Source organism: Lontra canadensis, unplaced genomic scaffold (genome assembly GCF_010015895.1).
Source record: "Lontra canadensis isolate GAN:19392208 unplaced genomic scaffold, GSC_riverotter_1.0 scaffold25, whole genome shotgun sequence".
In the NCBI taxonomy this organism is placed as follows: Eukaryota; Metazoa; Chordata; class Mammalia; order Carnivora; family Mustelidae; genus Lontra; species Lontra canadensis.
Window position 1 is genome coordinate 8,169,516 of NW_022631019.1, and position 20,065 is coordinate 8,189,580.

The 20,065-nt window shown below is 58.6% G+C and overlaps 3 protein-coding genes across 9 annotated transcripts; 2 read left to right on the forward strand and 1 right to left on the reverse strand.

Moving 5' to 3' along the window:
• Positions 1 to 815: 815 nt before the first annotated feature.
• FBXO2 (F-box protein 2) lies at positions 816 to 6,361 on the reverse strand. 2 transcript variants are annotated; one of them, XM_032863399.1, is made up of 6 exons: positions 6,253 to 6,361; positions 2,857 to 3,234; positions 2,291 to 2,420; positions 2,124 to 2,219; positions 1,509 to 1,647; positions 816 to 1,275 (listed from the first exon to the last, which is right to left on the reverse strand). In XM_032863399.1, the coding sequence occupies exons 1-6, from the start codon at positions 6,272 to 6,274 to the stop codon at positions 1,141 to 1,143; spliced, it is 900 nt and encodes a 299-aa protein (XP_032719290.1). In that variant the 5' UTR covers positions 6,275 to 6,361; the 3' UTR covers positions 816 to 1,140. The 2 variants fall into 2 exon arrangements, with proteins under 2 accessions (XP_032719290.1, XP_032719289.1); XM_032863398.1 differs by lacking the exon at positions 6,253 to 6,361 and adding an exon at positions 5,349 to 5,479.
• Positions 6,362 to 6,413: 52 nt separating this feature from the next.
• Positions 6,414 to 12,187, forward strand: FBXO44 (F-box protein 44). Of its 6 annotated transcripts, none has more exons than XM_032863402.1 (6): positions 6,414 to 6,527; positions 8,055 to 8,343; positions 9,538 to 9,664; positions 9,818 to 9,913; positions 10,024 to 10,159; positions 11,035 to 12,187. In XM_032863402.1, exons 2-6 carry the CDS (start codon positions 8,079 to 8,081, stop codon positions 11,176 to 11,178), a joined length of 768 nt encoding a protein of 255 aa, XP_032719293.1. In that variant the 5' UTR covers positions 6,414 to 6,527; positions 8,055 to 8,078; the 3' UTR covers positions 11,179 to 12,187. The 6 variants fall into 6 exon arrangements, with proteins under 6 accessions (XP_032719293.1, XP_032719292.1, XP_032719298.1 ...); XM_032863401.1 differs by lacking the exon at positions 6,414 to 6,527 and adding an exon at positions 6,856 to 6,897; XM_032863407.1 differs by lacking the exon at positions 6,414 to 6,527 and adding an exon at positions 6,856 to 6,897 and having other exon boundaries at positions 9,538 to 9,635.
• Positions 12,188 to 15,347: 3,160 nt separating this feature from the next.
• On the forward strand, positions 15,348 to 19,950 carry FBXO6 (F-box protein 6). The gene is made up of 5 exons (XM_032863400.1): positions 15,348 to 15,737; positions 17,679 to 17,805; positions 18,258 to 18,353; positions 19,218 to 19,353; positions 19,500 to 19,950. The coding sequence occupies exons 1-5, from the start codon at positions 15,476 to 15,478 to the stop codon at positions 19,680 to 19,682; spliced, it is 804 nt and encodes a 267-aa protein (XP_032719291.1). The 5' UTR covers positions 15,348 to 15,475; the 3' UTR covers positions 19,683 to 19,950.
• The last annotated feature ends 115 nt before the right edge of the window (positions 19,951 to 20,065 follow it).

Consider the following 20,065-nt stretch of genomic DNA (forward strand, 5'->3'; position numbering starts at 1 on the left):
CGGAGCCTGGCACCAGGGCTGGGGCTTCAGGAATCATGAGTGAATGAATGAACCTGTGAACAAGTGCGGGCTGGCCCAGCTCAAACCCTGCCGTCCCATCTGACCAGCAGGTGGCAGCAGGGCTCAGAATCAAAGGAAAGCTGGACAGCCGCTGAGATTTTATTGGTCACCATTTCCAAGAGGAGAGCGGCTGCGTTGAGACTCTCGGTCACCCCCAGGACCAGCGTCCTGGGTATGAGAGCTGCTGGGGAGGCCAGAAAGAGTGCGGGGCACCACAACCCTGGCCCTTTCCCTCAAACCAGTGCTAAGGGGCCAGCCTCTGGGCAGGGCTGGAAAATGACCAAAGACCAGATGCGAATGACTCCTGCTCTGTCCAACACCAGAGATATCCCAAAGCCACCCTCTCCATCTCCCCATCCCCACCCGGGGCCACTGTCACCCATCCCTGGGCTCAGGAGAATTCCTATTCTAGGTGAGTGGCTAACAACCCCCTCCCCCCACCCTACCCTCAAAGATCCTGCCCTCAGAAAGGAATGGGATGGGGACCAAGGGATCCAGAGAGGCCTGGAGGGCAACGCCCCCCCCCCCACATGCCCCGTTCTGGCCTCTGGGCAGCTTGGGTGTCAGTCAGGCGCCAGGCCCAGCTCCCCACTCCTCGCCCTCACAATCCCAGCCTTTGTCCAGCCGGCCCAGGCCTGGCCAGCTCTGCACCGGCCCAAGGGCCCCTGGAAACCAGAGCAGCTGGAGCCCCACCAAGTATTTTTCCAGGCCGGGCCAGGGGCCCTCAGGAGACAGAGGATGCAAAGGGAGCGGTGTTCATTCATCCGTTTGTTCATTCATTCCTTCCTTGGACAAATAATATTTATTAGGCGCCCACTTTGTGGCAGGCATGGTACTAGGTGCGGGGGGGTCAGCGGTGGGCCCAGCCCAGGCCCAGACCCTCACCCATCTTACTTTCCAGAGGCAAACGGATGCCAACAAAACCCCTCTTTCCCAGTGTGGGGGCTGGGCTTGGAGTGTGGGGCAGGAGAGGCTGTGTGGGGGTCGGGGTGGGAAAGGGGAGGAGGCTACCCACTAGATCTACATACCCCAGACCTCTGCCCCTCCGAGGCGGCTGAGGTTGGAGGGGGGGGGGTTCCTTCAGGGCTCCACCCACACGCTGCTGTTGGTCACCCGGGCCCCGAACCAGCCCTTCCAGTAGACGGAGTCCTGACCCCCGTGCTCGAAGCGGACAAAGCGGACGCCGGGCCCATAGTCGGTGAAGGTGTGGGAGATCTGGGGAGTGGACGTAGGAGGGTCAGATTAGGGCCCTGGCGCCTCCCCCAACCACCCCACCCCGGTGCACTTTCCCGCCTCTAGCCTCCCCAGCGATGCCGGATTTCTCAGCTGGGGTCTCTCTTCCACACCTCCGCCAAGTAGGCCCTAACTTCGTTCCGTGGGCGGGGTTCCCACGAGCCCCGCCCCTCTTTCCCAGGCCCCGCCCCATCACCCGGAGCCTCCAGACTCACCTGGATCCAGCCCGCATCGTCGCTGTCTGGGGGCACGGCCACCTGCCCGCTGCTGAACTCAGCCAGCACGTCCTCGTGCTCCGACAGCAGCTTCACGGTGAGCTCGTACAGGCAGCCGGCGTCGCTGCGGCCCGAGTACCTGCCCCGAGGGAGGGAGCGTTTGCCCACCAAGCCTCGCTCAGCTGGTACTGTGGGCCGTGCCTGCTACAGAAGTTCTTATTTCCGCCCAACCCCTCCGGCCTGTACTGCCAAGGTGCCCGTTTTACAGTTAAGGAAACTGAGGCCAGAGAGAGAAAGGTCTCGCCCAAGGTCCAAACCCAAGGACTACACCCCAGACCCAACTCTGAGGCGAGCCAGCCGGCAGTGACACGTTTTGTTTTTTTCACTGGCAACATTTAGAAATCAGGAGGGGAGGTGGATTTCCACCTTCTCCTGAAAACCCCTGGCCCACGTGGCCACGACCACTAGAGTTGGGATGCAGCGGCCCCTGGGGCAGAGTAGCGGCTCCAAGCTGCCCCTACACACACACGCACACACACACACGCACACGCACACGCACACACACTCCCTGCTTCACCCTCCCCCCAGTCCTGGCCCGGCCCCATGGCCGCTCACCAGTCCTTCGCCACGATGGCCGGCTGAGTGGTGTCCAGCAGCTCCTCCCAGTAGCCCTCAGCCTGCAGGTCAATGACCTGCGCTTTACGACACCACCTGGGGAACTGGAGTTAGGAGGGGGTGGCGACCCCTCTCCCCCCTTTGCCCTCCATCCCCCTTCTCCTTACTCAAAGGACGAGGCGAAGTACTTCTTGACGCTCTCATCGTGGATGAATTCCACCCCACAGTCTCCGGGCAAGTCCTCCACCCTCCAGCCGTCCCCACCGTGCTCCACGTCGCACCAGCCCTCCAGGTCCTCTGTAGGAACAGGACAGCCCCACGCTGGTCACCCACTCCCTGCTGAGGGTGTGCCTGGGCTGGCTCTTTGTCTGATAGTTGTGGGGGGGGGGGGCGCGGGGCTTGAATGGTTGGTGTGCGCTGGGCAGGTGATGGTGCGGGTAGAACGGGAGGCACTTCCTGTCCGTCCCCAGATTCTCTCTCCCTCCTGGGAGGGTCCTCCACAGGCCGGTCTTGCCCTGGCTCGCTGAGAGTGGAAGGACCTGGGAAAGGGACCCCACTCCCCGCCCCCAGGGAACAGGCGGCCAGGGAGGCAACATATTTGATGTACAGTATTTAATGGGGCCCCTCTGCAGGGTATCGGGCCAGGGCTTTATCTCACGTAGCCCTCCGAGCGGGCCAGCATTGTTCCTGCCCATTTTGCAGAAGGGGAAACGGAGCCCGCCCAGCCCCTCACCTTCTCCACACGGATTGCGCAACAGGTTGCGCCGCCGCTTGCTCAGGAAGTAGAACTGCTGCCAGTGGTCGCGCTCGTCCTCGGCGCCGCCCTCGGGCACCAGCCCCTCCTGCTGGCACTTGAGTAGCCAGAGCGGGGCGCCGTCCACCAGCTCCTTCCAGCGCAGGCACACCAGGCGGCAGGCCTGCACCAGCTGCGCGGCGGGCAGCTCAGCCAGCACGCGCAGCAGCAGCGGCTCGGGCAGCCCGTCCAGGTGCGGCGCCGCAGCCGCCTCCTCCTCCTCCTCCGGCCGCTCCTCCCCGGCGCTCGCCTCCTCCGCGCCCGCCTCCTCCTGCTGCCCCTCTGGGCTCACCTCCTCCTCCGGCTGGCCCACGCTCTCTGCAGGCGGGGGCGCGGGGGGGGGGGGGGGCGGGGTGCTGTGACTCTGCTCAGACCGTCCCTCTCCGAGCTCGAGAACCCCCATGCGTCGGGTATCTGCCTCCCACCCACCCTCGGATAATCCGCAGCTGGGGCCCGAGATTCTGCGCCCAGAGACTGGTGCCCAGTGGAGGAGGCCCACCCAAGGTTGGGGGAGCGGTGAGGACCACAGACCAGCCCCCAATCCCAAGAGTGGCCTCAGAGGCCTCAGTTGTCCCTGCAGGGCCAGTAAACCTGAGAAGACAAGAGCTGATAAAATATTCCTATAAGGACATGCATACATTGCACAAACTTGACTTGATGTGTCACACCTCCACTCCTTTATCCTTACCACCACCCCCTGAGATCCCTGCTTCCCTCACCTCCTCCTGGGAGTGCTCCCAGACTTCCCACCAGGACATCTTCCCACTGTGGAGCTCCTGTCCTGCCTAGCCATCGTCCTAGCGTGTGTGTGTGGGCTTGGAAACACCTCTCTCAGGACCAGACTCAGCGCAAGAGGGCAGGAACTGGGTCTCGGACACTCACAGCTTCATCCCAGTGCCTGGCATCTGGAACCCTCCCTGGCACACTGTCAGCAGCTAATGTTTACTGGGCATTGAGCAAGAGCTAGGCATAGTTCTAAGTGGTTTCTTTACTCTAAATCCTTATAGCCTCTCTTCGAGGTTGTTCCTGCTGCCGTTGCTGTTTCATTGATGAGGAAGCTGAGGCGTGGAGAGGGGAAACCCTCCGGGATCACACAGAAAATGAGTGGTGGGAGCCTGGACTTGAACCCAGGCAGTCTAGCTCCAGAGCCACCATTAACCACCATGCCCTCAATGAAATAAGGTGTTGGCTTTGGAGGCACCGTTTTGAGTTTGATTTTGATTCACCAAAGGTTACACCCCTAGTATGAGAGCAGAGCCGTGGGGATCTGAGGTTGAACAGAAGGGAGAGCAGGGGTTGGAACCCCCTGACAGCAACAGCTAGGTGACAGGGGTGGGGGGGATGCTTCCTAAAAGAGAGCAGGTATACGGAACAGAGACATATAATAAATGCTAGAGAAACGAAGGTCGTTTCACTCCCTTCTTTTCCTACCCCCGGCCCTCTGTTTCCTCATCTGTGAAATGGGAGTAATCATTGGGCCAGGTCACTGAAACAAGTGCTGATGTTCTGATCCCCTGAGGAGGGAGCCAGGGCACTCTAAATTGTAAGGAGGGGTGGGGCAGATGTCAGGAGCTGCAGGCTGGACTGTCTCCTGAACCCAGACGGCCTCAGCTGGGCCATCAAAACCTTGAGTAAGCAGATACTGAGTGCAGTGTCTTGGGAGGAGGAAGACAGTGGCAAGGAGATGGGGCCACTCCAGGTGATGGGGGGAGGGCAGTGTTCTCAGACCTAGGATGGTGGGGTGGGGGGGTCCTAAGGGTTAGAGACTGGAAAGCCCAGGCAGTGGTAGAAACAGGCTGAGCAGTGGGGGAGGGCACAGGCAGGGTCTAGACCCAAGTCAGGGTGTTGCCAGGACCCCAGCCTGGGAGGTAAGTACCTCCCTCTCCATGTGCAGTATTTTCTCCCCCTCCCACAATCAGAGCCTTGAGCTCAATCAGGGTTTACCTCTTCTTCAGAGCCCAGAGCACAGTCAAACTTGCATAACACTCTCCTTTGTTAATAGCTCTTTTTTTTTTTTTTTGGACACATCTTTATGATGTGGGGGTTTACCCTTTCTCTTTTCCAAAGAAGAAACTGAGGCCCAGAGAGGCTTACTAGCTTCACTCAGGAACAAAAGGCATGCAGAGAGGAAAATGCCAGGCCCCAAAGCCACATCACCTGCCTGTCCTGCTGCCCACAGCTCTCTGGGGAGCTGGGCCCAGTGTCCTCACCTCTCCACCCCTCCCCCTGCCCTGCCCTGGCCCTGGTGGACACCTGATGCTCCCCCGAAAGGTGCACCTTGCCCGGTCTCCTCTCCTGGCCTCAGGCCTGGCTCTCCAGGCCCCAGATCTAATTACAGGCCCCCCCACCCTTTTCCAGCACACACAACTCCCCACATTGTTGCCGTCGGAAAGTTATCTGGCCCTTGGAAGCTGCCTCCCAGGCTGACTCACCTGCACTGGGCCCTGGAGGGGAACAGCTGAGCCCTGGGAAAACAGCAGGGCCCATTCTGGGGCCCTATAGAGGGTGTGGCAAGGGGGTCATGGATGGGGAGCAGGGGCTGAAGGAACTGGGAGTTTCAGTGCTGGAGGAGAGGGGCTTGGCTTTCTGAGCGTGCATGAGTGTTTCCTGTGGCCTGCTCTGAGCAAGGCCCCCTCTCAGATGGGACTGGTGGGGGAGGGGGGGGATCTGCAGACACGTCTTTTTCCCACCCTGACTCAGCAGGCAAACCCTACAGGCTCAGTAGGGAGTTCAAGGGATGGAGGGGGGGGGGTCTCTTGTGCCAGACAAGATGACTGGGCAGTCTCAGAGGGCCCTGAGCATAGGCAAGAGCTGTGCCCCAGCTCCCACTCACGGGCTCGTCTGATCCCCACTGGGCAACCAGCAACGCAGTTGAAAAGCAGCCCCACTAGCCAAGGGAGCCCAGGAGGAAGACTGGGATCAGGTGGGGAGAGGCCGGTAACCCCAAGAAATCCATGGGGATACAGGAAGCTGAAGGGCCACAGCTGGCAAATCAAAGAAGTTGATGGAAGAAAAAGGCATGCAGCCTCCTGAGATGTGTCCCAGACCCGAACCCAACAGACCCTCAGGTAGCGGAGAGTGGGGAACGTGGGATGACTCCTGCGCTATGTCCCTGGTAAACAGGACCCAGGAGCCCGTCACCTCTGGAGGCCTCCAGCCAGCCAAAGGGCTGTGCTCTTTTAAGAATGTCTCAAGCGGTTTGCTTGGGTAAAAGTTTGCCGCGCTGGATGTCGGGGACCCCCTCGCTCTCTGATGCCCCCTCTGTGTAGCAGTCGCCCGCCTGACCCGGTCTCCCCTCCCGGGCTTGAGCGAGTGGATCCGGCTGGCGGCAGCTACCTGGTTCACCGTCTCCGTCCATCGCTGCGGAGGGCGGTCTTGAGAGGAGGAGGAGCCGGAGCGCTGCGGGGCTGCCGGAGTCCCGCGGCGGAGGCGAGTCCAGGCGCTGTCCGCGTCTAGGTCGGGGCCCGGCTGGCCGCGCTTCTTAAAGGCCCCGGCCTCCCCCCACCCCCCGCCCCGCCTTTGGCCGGGCGCCGGGACGCCCCGCAGTCTGGAACGCTCGGCCCCAGGCCTGAGGCTACTGGTTCCTCGGCGGACCCAGGAGGCAGGGAAAGGTCGGGAGTCGGGTTTTTTAATTGCGCGGGGGGAGGGGGGTAATCGGATTTGGGGCGTCTTCCAGCTCCCTCCAGGGGTGGCTGCTGGGAGGAGGAGACGATGGGGTAGCGAGTCTGGGTCAGGCGGAGGATGCGGGGCGCGCAGCCCAGGAGGAGGGAGGGGGACAGAGGCTCCTCCGGTGCCCCCCCGACAACCCCAGGTAATTTTCCTACAGCGCTATGGGGAGGCACTGCACCGGGCGGGGCCGAGGGGGCGGACCCGGGGCGGGGTCTGGCGGTCCGGGGCGGGGCCGCACGCTCCAGCTAGGGCAGACCGAGGCCCGCCCAGCCCCCGGGCGGAGCGGGACCGCGAAGCGGCGGCGGAACGCAGGTGACCGCGGGGAGTGGGCGCTGGGAGCCCCGCGGTGGGGGAGCGGGCGGCCCAGGGCCCCGCGGGCGGGCGGACTGCGCGGTTTCCGGGCAGGGCGCGAGGAAGGCCTGGCGCGGACAAGGCCCAGGCCTCGGGGACTGTGCGGCGCGGCCGAGAGCGGCAGCGGAGGCGAGAACCCGGGCTGGGGTGGCTAATCGATGACCATGGGTCGGAGCCCCTGCTGTGGGGGGTACTTGAAAGCCACAACGCGAGGTGGGAAGGCTGCAGGCGCGCCGGGGATCCTGGGGCTGAAGCCCAGCCGCAGGGGTGGAGGTGGGCGTCTGGGAAAGGCCTTTCACCATCGCCCATCCCGTCGCGAGTCCCAGCTGGGCAGATCATTTTATTTTGCGGCCTTGAGAAAGTCTTTTGAGCTCTTTGGACCTACGTCGGAGACAATGATAATTATCCCCTGCCCCCAACCTCTCTTCCACCTCCGTTGGAGGACTTGCTGGATGGCTCTGCCGGACTGCGCATTGTTACTTACACTCCATAAATACAGACTGGCCTGTTGGAAAAGGCTTGCTCTAGAATCAGAGAAGACTCCGTTCTCCGTCCCTGTCCGTGTGACCTTGGGCAGGTACTCGCATGCCTCCCGGCCTCCTTAGCGTCCTTTAGAGGCTGTTGTGAGGTGACAGTAAAATCAGTCACCTTTTTTTTTTTTTTTAAGATTTTATCTATTTACTTGAGAGAGCAAGAGAGCGCGAGAGAGAGCAAGAGAGCGCGCGCGAGAGCCGGAGAGCAATAGCGTGGGTAGAGGGAGAAGCAGACTCCCCTGCTGAGCAGGGTACCTGATGCTGAGCTGCATCCCAGGGCCCTGGAATCATTACCTGAGGCGAAGGCAAGAGGCTTAACCCACTGAGCCACACAGGCGCCCCCAAATCGATCACCTTTTATCAAGCATCTGCTGCATCAGGTTATCTGAAACCATTTTAGTACCGTTCCTGATCCCATTTTACAGAGGAGGAAACTGAGGCTCAGAGAAGCACAGTGAATATCCCGAGATAGTAAATGGCAGAGCTGGGATGGGAACTCCGACCGCCATGGGGTGCTGCAAATTTTCAATTCAGGGGAGGGAGCCCAGTCTATATATCTTTCTATATATCTCTCAATAACTACAGGGGGGCGTCCAGAAGCCACCCGCCATGGCCGTGGGGAACATCAACGAGCTGCCCGAGAACATTCTGCTGGAGCTGTTCACGCACGTGCCCGCCCGCCAGCTGCTGCTGCGCTGTCGCCTGGTCTGCAGCCTCTGGAGAGACCTCATTGACCTGGTGACACTCTGGAAGCGAAAGTGCCTGCGGGAGGGCTTCATCACTGAGGACTGGGACCAGCCCGTGGCTGACTGGAAGATCTTCTACTTCCTCCGCAGCCTCCACCGGAATCTCCTACACAACCCGTGTGCTGAAGGTGGGGTACAGAGCGGGTCTGGCGTGCCCCCAACGCACACACTGTCGTGATAGCAGTTGGCTTTCATTATTCATTTACTATGAGCCAGGCACCCTGGATGGTTCAACTCCTTTAATCCTCTCACAATAATCCTAAGAGGTAGAGGCTGTTAGCGCTCCCATTTTTCAGACAGGCCAACTGAGGCCAAGAGTGGCATTTTTGTATTCCAAACCTTATTTCCCCAGTGACCTTTTCTAGGAGAGGGACTATTGGCCAGTTGGGACTACCTGTGCCCAAGATACAAGACCAAGAAGTCAGAGCCATATTCTGTTGGCCTAGTTCCAAAACTCCAGGGCTAGGCTTCCTAGGACTGCCCCAAGAGTGCAAAGAGGACTTTACTTGTGAAAGAATGAGAGATCCAGTCTTCTTTCCAGCATATTAAAACAACAGGTAAAACAAAATTTCTGCATCATCTAGAGCTCCCTTTGTCCCTTACTGTGCTGTAATTCATCAGCTCGACACTGGAATGAGATGGGAGCCTCATTTCCCATTATGTGGCCAAATTCTGGAGCAAGATAATAATGACGTGACTCCAAGCTGTCCACAGTTTCAGGTGCCTGCCTCCCTTGACTTCCCAACAGCCATGTTCTTCACCACCAGTTGGTATACTGTGGTCCATAAGCCAAATATGGCCCAGAAGCTAAAAGTCATTTTTGCAGTTTTAAATGGTTATTAAAAAAAAAAAAAAGACTGCAACAGAGATAGATAGTATATAGCCCACAAAACCTACAGTATTTTGGCCCTTTACAGAAAATGTTTGCCAGCCCTTGTTCCTAACTCTGGTTTATAGTGGACAAAACCAAAGCTCAGAGAGGGAAAGCAACTTATCTAAGGTCACACAGCCCAGTATCTGGACAAATCCCAGATCGGCCTGGTGGGGGTCAGAGTGTTCTGCATCCCAGAAGGGTCATTCACGTGGTCATTCACATGGTCACGTGTCTTGGGATTCCCAGTGGAAATCACCATGATGCTGGGCACATAGGCAGTATCTAATAGAAGACAGCCACTGTTGATCTGCAGTGTCCTACAGCACGGGGCTCGAGGGCAGCTGCAGAGATTCAGGGAGAGGATTGGGGAGGAAGGGGCTCTTGTGAGAAAGAGACCACTGAGGAGAGGGGGGGCTTCCCTATGATGTAAATTCTGCTTTATGGCCAGAGGGCTTTGAATTCTGGAGCCTGGACGTGAATGGCGGTGATGAGTGGAAGGTGGAGGACCTCTCTAGAGACCAGAGGAAGGAATTCCCCAATGACCAGGTCAAGAAATACTTCGTGACTTCTTATTAGTAAGATCCAAGGCTGGGGAAGTATCGGGGTGGGGGAGAAACCCAAGACACTTCGCCCTGGGGTCTCCTGCTCTGGGAAGGGCAGTCCTAGCCCGCCCCCCCAGTGCCCTAGTGCTGAGCCCCAGCCCCTCCCAACCCTCTGCCTGCCCCCAGCACCTGCCTCAAGTCCCAAGTGGTGGACCTCAAGGCCGAAGGGTATTGGGAGGAGCTGATGGACACCACACGGCCGGACATCGAGGTCAAGGACTGGTGAGTGCCTGGGGCGAGGGTCTGGGGGAGGGGGGCCTGCCACTCAGGCGCCCCACCCCCACCCTGCCCCCCATCTCCAAGGCCCTGATGGGCCCTCCCTCTGCCTGCAGGTTCGCAGCCAGGCCAGACTGCGGGTCCAAGTACCAGCTGTGTGTTCAGCTCCTGTCGTCAGCACACGCACCTCTGGGGACCTTCCAGCCAGACCCGGCAACGATCCAGCAGAAGAGCGATGCCAGGTGGAGGGAGGTGTGTGGGCGAGGAAGCGGGCAGGTGGCACGTCGCCCAAGGTGGAGACTGCAGTCAAACAGGCTTGGGTTCAGATCCCAGCTCTGCTGCTTCTCACCTGGGCCTTGGTTGCTCAGGGTCTGAAATGATGCTGGTAAAGCCATATTCAAAAAGGTTGACTGTTATTAGTTATTAATATCAGTTATTACTACTTTCTACACGAGGGACACCAAATATTTTCTTATCAGGCCAAATACAAATATTTTGGGCTTTGCCGGCCGAGTTGTCCCTGTCCCAACTACTCAGCTCTTCAACTCTGCCACTGCGTGGTGAAAGCAGCTTTATGGACATGGCTGTGTTCCAATAAAACTTTATTTACAAAATTCTACAAAAGGGCAGTGGGCCCCTGGGCCACAGTTTGCCAACCTGACCAGTGCTGTCCAGTAGAATTTTCTGCAGCAATAGAAATGGTCTGTGTCTGCACCTGTGTGGTGTGGTATAGCCACGTGTGACCATGGAGCACTTCCTAAGAGCCAGATTCTGCTGTGACTGAGGAACTAAATTTTTAATTTTATCTAATTTTCATGAATTTCAGCTTAAATAGCCACACGTGCCCAGGGATGACCATAGTGGACATCTTTTGGCAGTTTACAGACTTTCCTTCTGTTCCCTTCAGTTCCTTTGAGCTGCCCTCAGGTAATCCTGTGGAGTGGACCCGGGAGGATTTTGCTCCATTTTACAGATGAGGAAACTGAGGCAGAGAGGGGAAGTGGCCTGCCCAAAATCACAGAATTAGAGCTAGCACTGAATTCTGCAGACTCTTGGTCCACCACTAAGACCTTGGCCCCTTCCTTGCTCTTGACCTCTCTCCCTCTCTCCACCTGTCCCCCACCCAGGTCTCTCACACATTCTCCAACTACCCGCCCGGCGTCCGCTACATCTGGTTTCAGCACGGCGGCGTGGACACTCACTACTGGGCCGGCTGGTACGGCCCGAGGGTCACCAACAGCAGCATCACCATCGGACCTCCCCTGCCTTGACACCCCCCAAGCCCTGACCCGCCAAACCCTGACTGCTGTCAGAGAAGGGCTGGGTTAGGGAAGGGGAGGGGGACCAGGCTCCCCCAGACCTCCTAGTTCATCCTTGCCCCTCAGTTGCCTATTTTGTGGAGTCTCTCAGTTTGTGCGGCCCTCACAAGCCGTGGCGGGGCGGGGGGGCAGTGCTCTAGGCCCAAAGTCTCAACCTGAATGACGTCAGGGGAGGCCTGGTGTCGGGCTCTTTAAGAGATGGGGCCCCTGAGGTTGGGGAGGTGCAAGGTGTTCTCCCAGGCTCCTCCAAGCGTGGTCTCCAAGCTCAGATGCCAACCTAGATGTGTGTCTCTACCTTCCCCTCCTGGGTCCTTCCTCCCTGTCTCCATTGGGGGCCCTTGGAGCAGGGACAATCTGGACATCTGGCAAGCCTGTGGCTGCTCTGGATAGTGCAGATGCTGGGAGGTGACCATGTAGCTCAGCCAGATCTGGGAGTGGAAGGGGGGCTGTGCTGGCCTGTCCTCTGCCTCATCCTGCCACTCCCAAACTCTTTGCCTGCCTGCTCAGAGACGTGACTTTGACCCAGAGGCTCAGGTCTAGTCTGAGAGGGACAGGGCCAAGATGGAGTGGGGGCCAGGTCAGGTCTGGACGGGCCTCACTGTCAATGAAGCCCAGAAGTCAGATGGGTATCAGGTGGGGGTAGGATCTTCAAAAGACCCCTGAAATCCTGTGCATGGTAACCCAGGGCAGGGGAGGGGTGGATCAGACCCTGAATCTGAGAGCTGGGGCACTTACGCCCTGGGATGAGGTGACTGGGTGGTTTTCAAGGACCACCTGTCTGCCTCTATGCCTAGACAAGCTTCCCCGGGCTTGGAATGTCCTACCTACCCTTGGAACTGCCTTTCCTTGCACCTCCCCACCCTGCCCAACCTCACTCCTGCCTCTCCCTCCTGCTGGAAGGACAGCAGTGCTCGGATTCTGCCCCTGCTGCATGCAGCTAAATAAAAGGTGTTTCCAGCCCTACCTTTGTCCTGTGGTTTCTGGGAGGAAAGGCAAATTTAATGGGAGGTCCAGCCTTGGACCTGCAGAAGGTGAGCCTGTGTGGCTTCTGTCCAAGGTGCAGGGAATGACGGACACTTCAGGAGGCCGACTATGGCAGGACCAGGGCCCTCATACAGACTCCTTAATGAGCTGCCAACATCTCACCCCAGCAGCCCTCCAGTACTGCTAGCTTCTTCCAGAGGCCCGGCCACAAAGCTGGGGTGAGGGGGGAGCAGTGGATATCTGAGATACACCTCATGCTGGGTGTGCCGTCGCAGGCTCACTGTTCGCTGGCATCTTACTTACTCTGCCAAGAGCTTTACTGACATTAGGTGAAGCCAAAGCATTTAGAACGGTGTATGGCACACAGTACGTGCTCGATGTACTGTTTAATTATCTCAGTAGTCAGCTGGATTAGGGCCTCAGCCTTGGCAGGGACACCACTCACTAGCTATATGTAAGTTAGCAGAAGACACCCTTGGGGGACATGCAGCCCTGACGAGTTAAAAAGGTGGCCTGGGCCGGGCACCTTTGCGCAGTGCACAACCTGCACAACCCTTTCTGGTTGCCTTAAGTAGGTGCTTGATGATTACCTGTTGAAGGAGTTAAGGAATTGATGACAAAAATGTGGAGATTTTTACCCTTGAGTAAACTGAGGTCTCCCTGAGGCCGAACCCTAGTGAAGTTAAAAGCCCCGCTCCAGCCCTCTAGAGTGTCAACAATCTCCTTCCGGAGAGAGTCCCGCCTCCCTCCCTACAGCGGAGGGAACTCGCTAAGCAGCCTCAGAGTGGTCCGCGCAGAGGTAGAGATTAGGTTAGGTGAACGCCCTCTCTTCCCGGAAAGCAAAGGGAAGCGGTGGGACCCTGTTGCTGAGCCGCCGATTACGTGGAGGAGAAGACAGGTTGAGGCTACGAGGTCCGGGGAGCCCGTCGCGCGAGCCCCGGCACTGCGGACCCCAAGATCCCCGCCCGGTAGCTGTGGTAGAAACGGGCTGCGGGCGGGGGGAAGGCGGTGGGCGGGGAGAAGGCGGTGGGCGGGGCGGGGCGGGGCGGGGCGAAGCGGTGGGCGCGGCCCCGGAGCCCGAGGGGGCCGTCCGAGCGCGCGCGTGACACGGGGCGGGGCGACAGTGGACAGCGCCGCGGAGGCCGGAGGCTCCAGACCGACGCGGAGGTCCGGTCCAGCCGGGCGTCCAGCCCCGCGTCCAGGTCGCGGCCCAGCTTGGGGAACGGGCGCGGCGCGGGGGAAGGCGGGGGAAGGGCTGGGTGTCCTACACCCGAGGGCGGGGGTGGCGGACGGGGGGCGGGGCGTTAACTGAGCCGGTGGCGCTGTCCACCGCGGGCCTCCGGGGCCGCGGCGTAGGGGCCCGGGCGGCGCGCGGTACGCGCGAGACCAGACCCCACGCGGCCGGGCCCTGGCTCCGACTCCGGGAAGTGCTGCCTGGGAGCGACACCCTGTCCACAGCTCGCTGGTGGCGCCCCAGCCCAGGGCCGATCTGGGACCTCCCGGCACACGCACGCCCTCCGGTCCTGGGACGGGCCAAACTTTTCCAAGCCTCAGCTTCTGCTTTTGAGAAACGGGCTTAGTAACCGTTCTTACAGGGGTCGTTGAGAAGGTCGCGACTCGGGCCGGGCACGTGGGAAGCACAGGGACACCCCCCCCCCCGGTGGTGGGGGAACCTCACCCCATGCCCCATTCGTGCGCTGTCAGGCCTCGCCCTAGACCCACGAACGCCAGAAACTAGGGGAGGGGGTGCGACGAATAACGTGCGACCAGAGCCAGAGACCAGACTCTGGACGCCTGGGTGAGGAGCTCTTCGCACCTAAGTCGCCTCTGACTCCCACCCAGAGACTTTTATTTGGCCTAGTCGGTGCTTTTAGAAGTTGCCAACATTTAAAAATCGACAGGTTTCGTATTTTCGAAACTGCTTATGTAGAGTTCCTTCTGAAAAAGCAGAAGACCTAGCCACATGGAGTTTTTCCCGTCATAGCATTTTTGCACAAGGTACAACTACCTTATTTATTGTTCTCTGCCGGGCTGACATGTTCCTGTCTGGGCGGGAGCCACAGGAGACTGTGCGTCTGCTCTCGTTTTTGCTGGGATGGTAGCTTTGAGAAGTCTGTGGGAGGATTCTTTGGCCAAGTCTCTGTGGAAAATGAGAAACCTCCTCAGAGACTTCACCTGTGGAAGGAGAATAATCCCTCCCCCTCCCACCTGTGAGCGGATAAGACCCATCTGAGTGACAGGGGCTGGCCTTCCTGCCCCGACCCCACCCCCACCCTGGGCGGGGGTTCCCTTAGAGATCTGAACAGCCCGGCAAGATTCAGGCCAGGGTAGTGGCACTGTAAAATTTTCCAAAACCCTTGTGCCATTCAGGTGTAGAGGGAGGAAGGTGTTCTTGGGAGCCGCTGGCTACTACTGACGAGCGTTTTTGCCCTAATGATAGAGAAGTAATGATGTCCGCCTGGTGCTAAAGGCTTGCCTTGTACTAACTCAGACCTCCCGGCCCTGCTGAGGCTGGGACAGTCATTCACTCCTCTTAAGGCTCCCCAGCTAGCCACTGCAGGCCAGGATTGAACCCCCGGGCGGTCTTGCTCAGGGTCCCTCAATCAGCTTTGCAGTCTGAGCATTTCAAAATGGGCTCTGGCCTGATGCCCCAACCAGGGTGGAGAGGCAGGTCCTCCTCGCTGCGGTCTTATCACATCCGGCTTCCAGGTCAACGTGAGCGATTTGGGGAGAAGTTGGTTTTAGCAACTAGCCCCACCACTTAATGAAGCTGTGACACAGAACGTGAAATCTTTCTTACACCCACAGACGAACAGTGAATTCCCAGCACTGAAATAACCTGACCACAGACTTCTGTAGAGCTTACAGACAGTGGCGTGGCCTTGTCAAGGTCTGCCAGCTCACTGGGCCCGGCAACTTAAAATAAAGCAATTATTTTTTTAACAGGGCAGGGGGATAGGGGAGGAATGGGTGCAGGGGGTGGGGGTCAGGAGAGGGCCTCTTTAAATATTAGCCCCTGAAGTCTTTGTTAATATTTTTATTACACTCTTTCAAATGTGTGTAACGTGTGTGAGTGCTCCGTATTCTGACGGCCCACTGCGTACCCAGAAGGCCCGACCCCTCTTGTTTCACAGAAAGGATGAAGAGCCCCTGGCCCAGGTCCCTGGAAATCTGAGGGGTCCACCTCCTTGGTCAGGGCTCATAAACACTGTTGCCCCCTACAGGCCTGAGGGCGCCCCCGCCTCCCCCCGGCCCCCCACCAGCCATGGCCCTGGTCAGCATCAACGAGCTGCCCGAGAACATTCTGCTGGAGGTGTTCACGCACGCGCCCGCCCGCCAGCTGCTGCGCTGTCGCCTGGTCTGCAGCCTCTGGAGAGACCTCATTGACCTGGTGACACTCTGGAAGCGAAAGTGCCTGCTGGAGGGCTTCATCACCGAGGACTGGGACCAGCCCGTGGCTGACTGGAAGATCTTTTACTTCTTGTGCAGCCTCCGCCGGAATCTCCTGCGGAACCCGTGTGCGGAAGGTGGGCTGGGGGCTGCCCCGGGGCTGGCTCCCCACCTTTCCTGAAACCCAGGGCCTTTGCACCTGCGATTCCCACACTATGTGGAATGTTCTCTCTCACAACCCTGACACCTATACCACTCGCCCTTGGTTTCTCCTCGTTCTTCGGGTCTCCGACATGTGGCCTGGTCCCCCTGCTCCCCCATCTTTATCCTGTCTGTCCCGTTTTGTTTCTCCGTAGCGCCTTCATAACCTGTAATTATGTTTTATCTCATGGCTTTGGGTTGTTGTTTTTTTTTTTTTTCTCTGTTACAAACTTCAAGGTCCAAGGGCCTAATGGGTCTTGGTCACCACTCTACCGACACAAGTGTCCACAGTGATGCCTTCACATAGTGCTTGAAAAACGTTTGTTGAATGAACAAACTGCACATTCAGCTTTCCCTCTCTTGCTCCGTCTAGGCTGCCTGACTCATACAGAGGTTCCCTCCATGCTGGGCCCTAGACTTTGCTGGGCTCGGGGCTTCACAAATGTCCTTATCCTCCTGTTGGAAGGAAAGGATTTTCAGAGATGACTGTAATCACATCATTTGAGGCCCCTGTTTAACTTACTAGGTTCTCTTGTACTTGCCAGGGTCTTTTTCCTTCATTGAGCACCTACTGCATACCACGCACCAGGCTTCTTGTGGGGGCTAGGGCAACAGTTAATGGTTTGTACATAGTTTGTACGCTTAGAATCCCCGTCGTGTCGATTTTCTCTCTTGAGCCTCACGAGGACCCCGGGAGTTAACCAAACAAGCAGGGTTGGCTCCATTTTATGGGTGGGGAGTGTTAGGCCCCATGGTGAGGGTCCTGCCCTGAAACTGCCCAGTTGCCGGGGCCTGGTCCTGACCGATGAAGGCCCTCAGGCCCCTCTCAGAGTCCCCATAGGCCATGGCTAAGATAATCTCTCTGCCTGCCCCAGATCCCGCTCAGAAGCTGCCCAGCCAGGCCACCAGCTCAGCTCGCACAGCTCCACAGAGCCCGCCTGCAGCCCCAACTTACACTGGGCTGTGGGCTGGCAGCCGTCAGTCCAGCCTCACTTGGACCTCCTTGAGCCTGAGCTCGGCACAGCCCGCTCCTGGATTTCTGTGGTATTCCTCTGCTTCTCTCCTGGCAGGCCCCAGGGCATCTGGGGAATAGGTGCGGGCTCCTAGTAGAGGGAACAATTTGGAAAAGTTCCCTTGGTGATTGTTCTGGAAAGCCTTGGTAGGGAAACACTGCTGGGTGTAAGGTCCTCTCAGTTCAGTGTGGAGGAGGAGACCAGAACCTGCCAAGCCAGACTGGTGGGGATCGCGAATACGGGGTCGCTGTGCGCCTCCAGCACTGAGGATGGCCACCTTCACGGTTATCCCTCCCACCCTGGGCAGAGGGGCTCCGAGCTGGCACAGCAGCAAACCCAGAAAATTGTTCCGTGGGCCCCCCGGGGTCTCAGTTACATAGTTAGGGTGTCAGGGGAAATGCGAGTCATCACGTAAGTGGTCTGCATTGGGACAAACGGACATTAGTCATTGAACAGAAATATTATCATAGGCCCTTCATAACTTCCTGTTTTGAGAACTGAAACTTCAGTATTTCCCAGAATCCCCCAGCAACACCAAAGGAAGAAAAGGCTAGTTTAGAATTCCTGGTAATACTTTTTTTTTTTTTTACCCCCTCCAGCCTCATGTTAGGAGTCAAACCAGTCAGGGACGAAGTGGGAGAGAGAAGGTCCCAGATCAGAGCTGATGTGGTGAGGACAGGTGGAGACACGCTGGGAGGAAGGGCACTGTGTCAGGGTGCTTCGAGGCACAGCTGGGGTGCACACTTGAGATGGGAGCCTGAGCAGGCCATGCCTTAACCCCCTCCTCCCTCCCTGGCCCGGGGGGGCAGGACCAGACCAAACATTTACACAGGGGATCTGACCTTGGCTTCTGTTTTTCCCTAGAGGATCTGACATCCTGGCAAATTGACTCCAATGGCGGAGACGAGTGGAGGGTAGAGAGCCTCCCTGGAGACCATGGGACAGATTTTCCAGACTCCAAAGTCAAGAAGTACTTTGTCACATCTTTTGAGTAAGATTAACAACCGAGCTGGCAGTGTCGAGAGGGAAAAGGATCAGGACCCCTTTTGCCAAATCTCAGGCCTAAGTGAGGGCCCCCCTGTGCACCTGGAGGAAGGCAGTTCCCAGATGGGCTCAGAGTCCCACTTTCCTAGAGCAGGAGTACTCAGTGGCCACGATTAACAGCCGTGGAGGGTGGAGACCAGTACGGGGGCCTGGGAGCCACTGGGTGACTAGGGTGAGGCAGAGATACCTATAGGTTCCTCATCTAGGAACTGGGGTTCCTGGAGGTGCCCTTGAACTAGATCACGTGTCACCTAGGCACAGCTGGGTCAGGGCCCCTGCGTGTTTCTCCTAGGCCAGCGACAGCCAGAGGCAGAGGTCCTGCAGCAGTCTGGGGACACTGCTGGGTCCTGGCCGTGCAAAGCACACCTGGGAACATAAGCCTTTCCTTTTGCTCCCCAGGATGTGCCTCAAGTCCCAGCTGGTGGACCTCAAGGCCGAGGGCTACTGGGAGGATCTGCTAGACACGTTCCGGCCTGAAATCGAGGTTAAGGACTGGTGAGTGGGGCTCGGGCCATGCTCCGCAGCCTTCCCTCTTCTCTTCCTGAGGATACCTAGAGGCAGTGCTCACTCTTTGCCTGGCGGTGTCCTGGGGTAGGCGGTGTCCTGGGGTAGGCGCTGCCCCGGGAGCTGGCACTTGCTCATTTCACACCTCCTGGCCTTCCTGCCACTGTGCATCAGGAGATGCTAATTCCACTTTACAGATGGGGAGACCGAGGCCTACCCATAAGCTGTCACAGACGGTACTAGAGCCTCAGAGGCAGCACGACCCAGCCTCCCTGGACCTCGCTCCCTTCCCTTCCATCCCATCTGCCTCCCCTGGCCCCTTCTCTGGGCTTCCCTCAGCTCTTTCCCAGGCTCCTGCTCTGTGCCCAGAGCTGTGCAAGGCTCTGGCTTGGCCCACAGTGGAAACAGGACCCCAGTGCCAGCCAGGGCTACCACTCTAAGGGTGTGGGAGGGGTGGTATTGAGGAACGTGCGGAGGGGTGGACAGCAGGGCTAAGCAGAGGGTGAGCTCTGCCAGCTCCCATCACACAGGCCGTCCCTTGGATCTCCCACTGAACCCCCACTTTGAGGCATGATAACATACAGATGGCTCAGCTCCCACAGCCCAGGCCTTTATCTCTGTAGAGAGCCTTTTCATGTGTTAAGGGAACATCTTCACTGGACACCCAAAAGGGTTGCCACTTTGCTCTGATATGGCCCCGCACAGAGAGACTGCAGACCCCAGGGGCATAGGAGGGCCCAGAGAGCAGTGAAACCAGCTGGGCCTCGGGCTCCAGTCTGTGGGTCTGCTGCCTGCCCTCCTCCAAGGCCATCTTCTGTCTGGGGGTGCACAGTGCTGAGCCCCACCTGCCCCCAGGTTCGCCGCCAGAGCCGACTGTGGCTGCACATACCGCATCCGAGTGCAGCTGGTCTCAGAAAACTACATCGTCCTGGCCTCCTTTGAGCCCCCGCCTGTGACCATTGATCAGTGGAACAGTGCCGAGTGGACAGAGGTGAGGCCTTTTCCTGCTTGGCCCTCACCACCCCCTTCTCGGGGACCTCCTGCAGGACCTTCCTCTTCCCCTCTCCAGCAGATTGATCACCCCATCTTTCTCCTCCCCAGTCCTGGTGATCTCTTCTTCCTCTCCCTTCCTCCCAGGTCTCCCACACTTTCTCGGATTACCCGTCAGGGGTCCGCCACATCCTCTTCCAGCACGGGGGCAAGGACACCCAGTTCTGGGCAGGCTGGTACGGGCCCCGTGTCACCAACAGCAGCATCATCATCACCCCTAAGATGACCAGGGACCGGGGGCCCTCCACGGCTCCGCCTGAGACCCTGTAGGGGCAGGAGAAGGCTGCCCACCTGCCCTCCTCACTTCATCTCCACGGGCCCTTCTGACAGTCCGACATCCGCTGGCCATTCAGCCGTCCTCTCTCTGGGCCGCTTGACTTCCGGAGGTCCCCTCCAGCTGAGCCTGTCGTGGGCAGTGAGGGCCCCTACCTTGGGAGCCCCCACCCCAGTTCCAACCTTGGGCAAACCCAGCAGTTTGTGGCAACTCCCTGTCATATACTCTGACGTTTCATGACAATAAATGTTTTCAGTAAAACCAGCCTGGGGTGGGGTCTAGTGGCGGAAGCCCTGGTGGCTTCGGTGGAGAAGCTTCCCCTCCTCCCAGGTTAGTTCGGCTCCTCCTGTCCCTCCCACTCCAGGTAGTGACTGCCCAG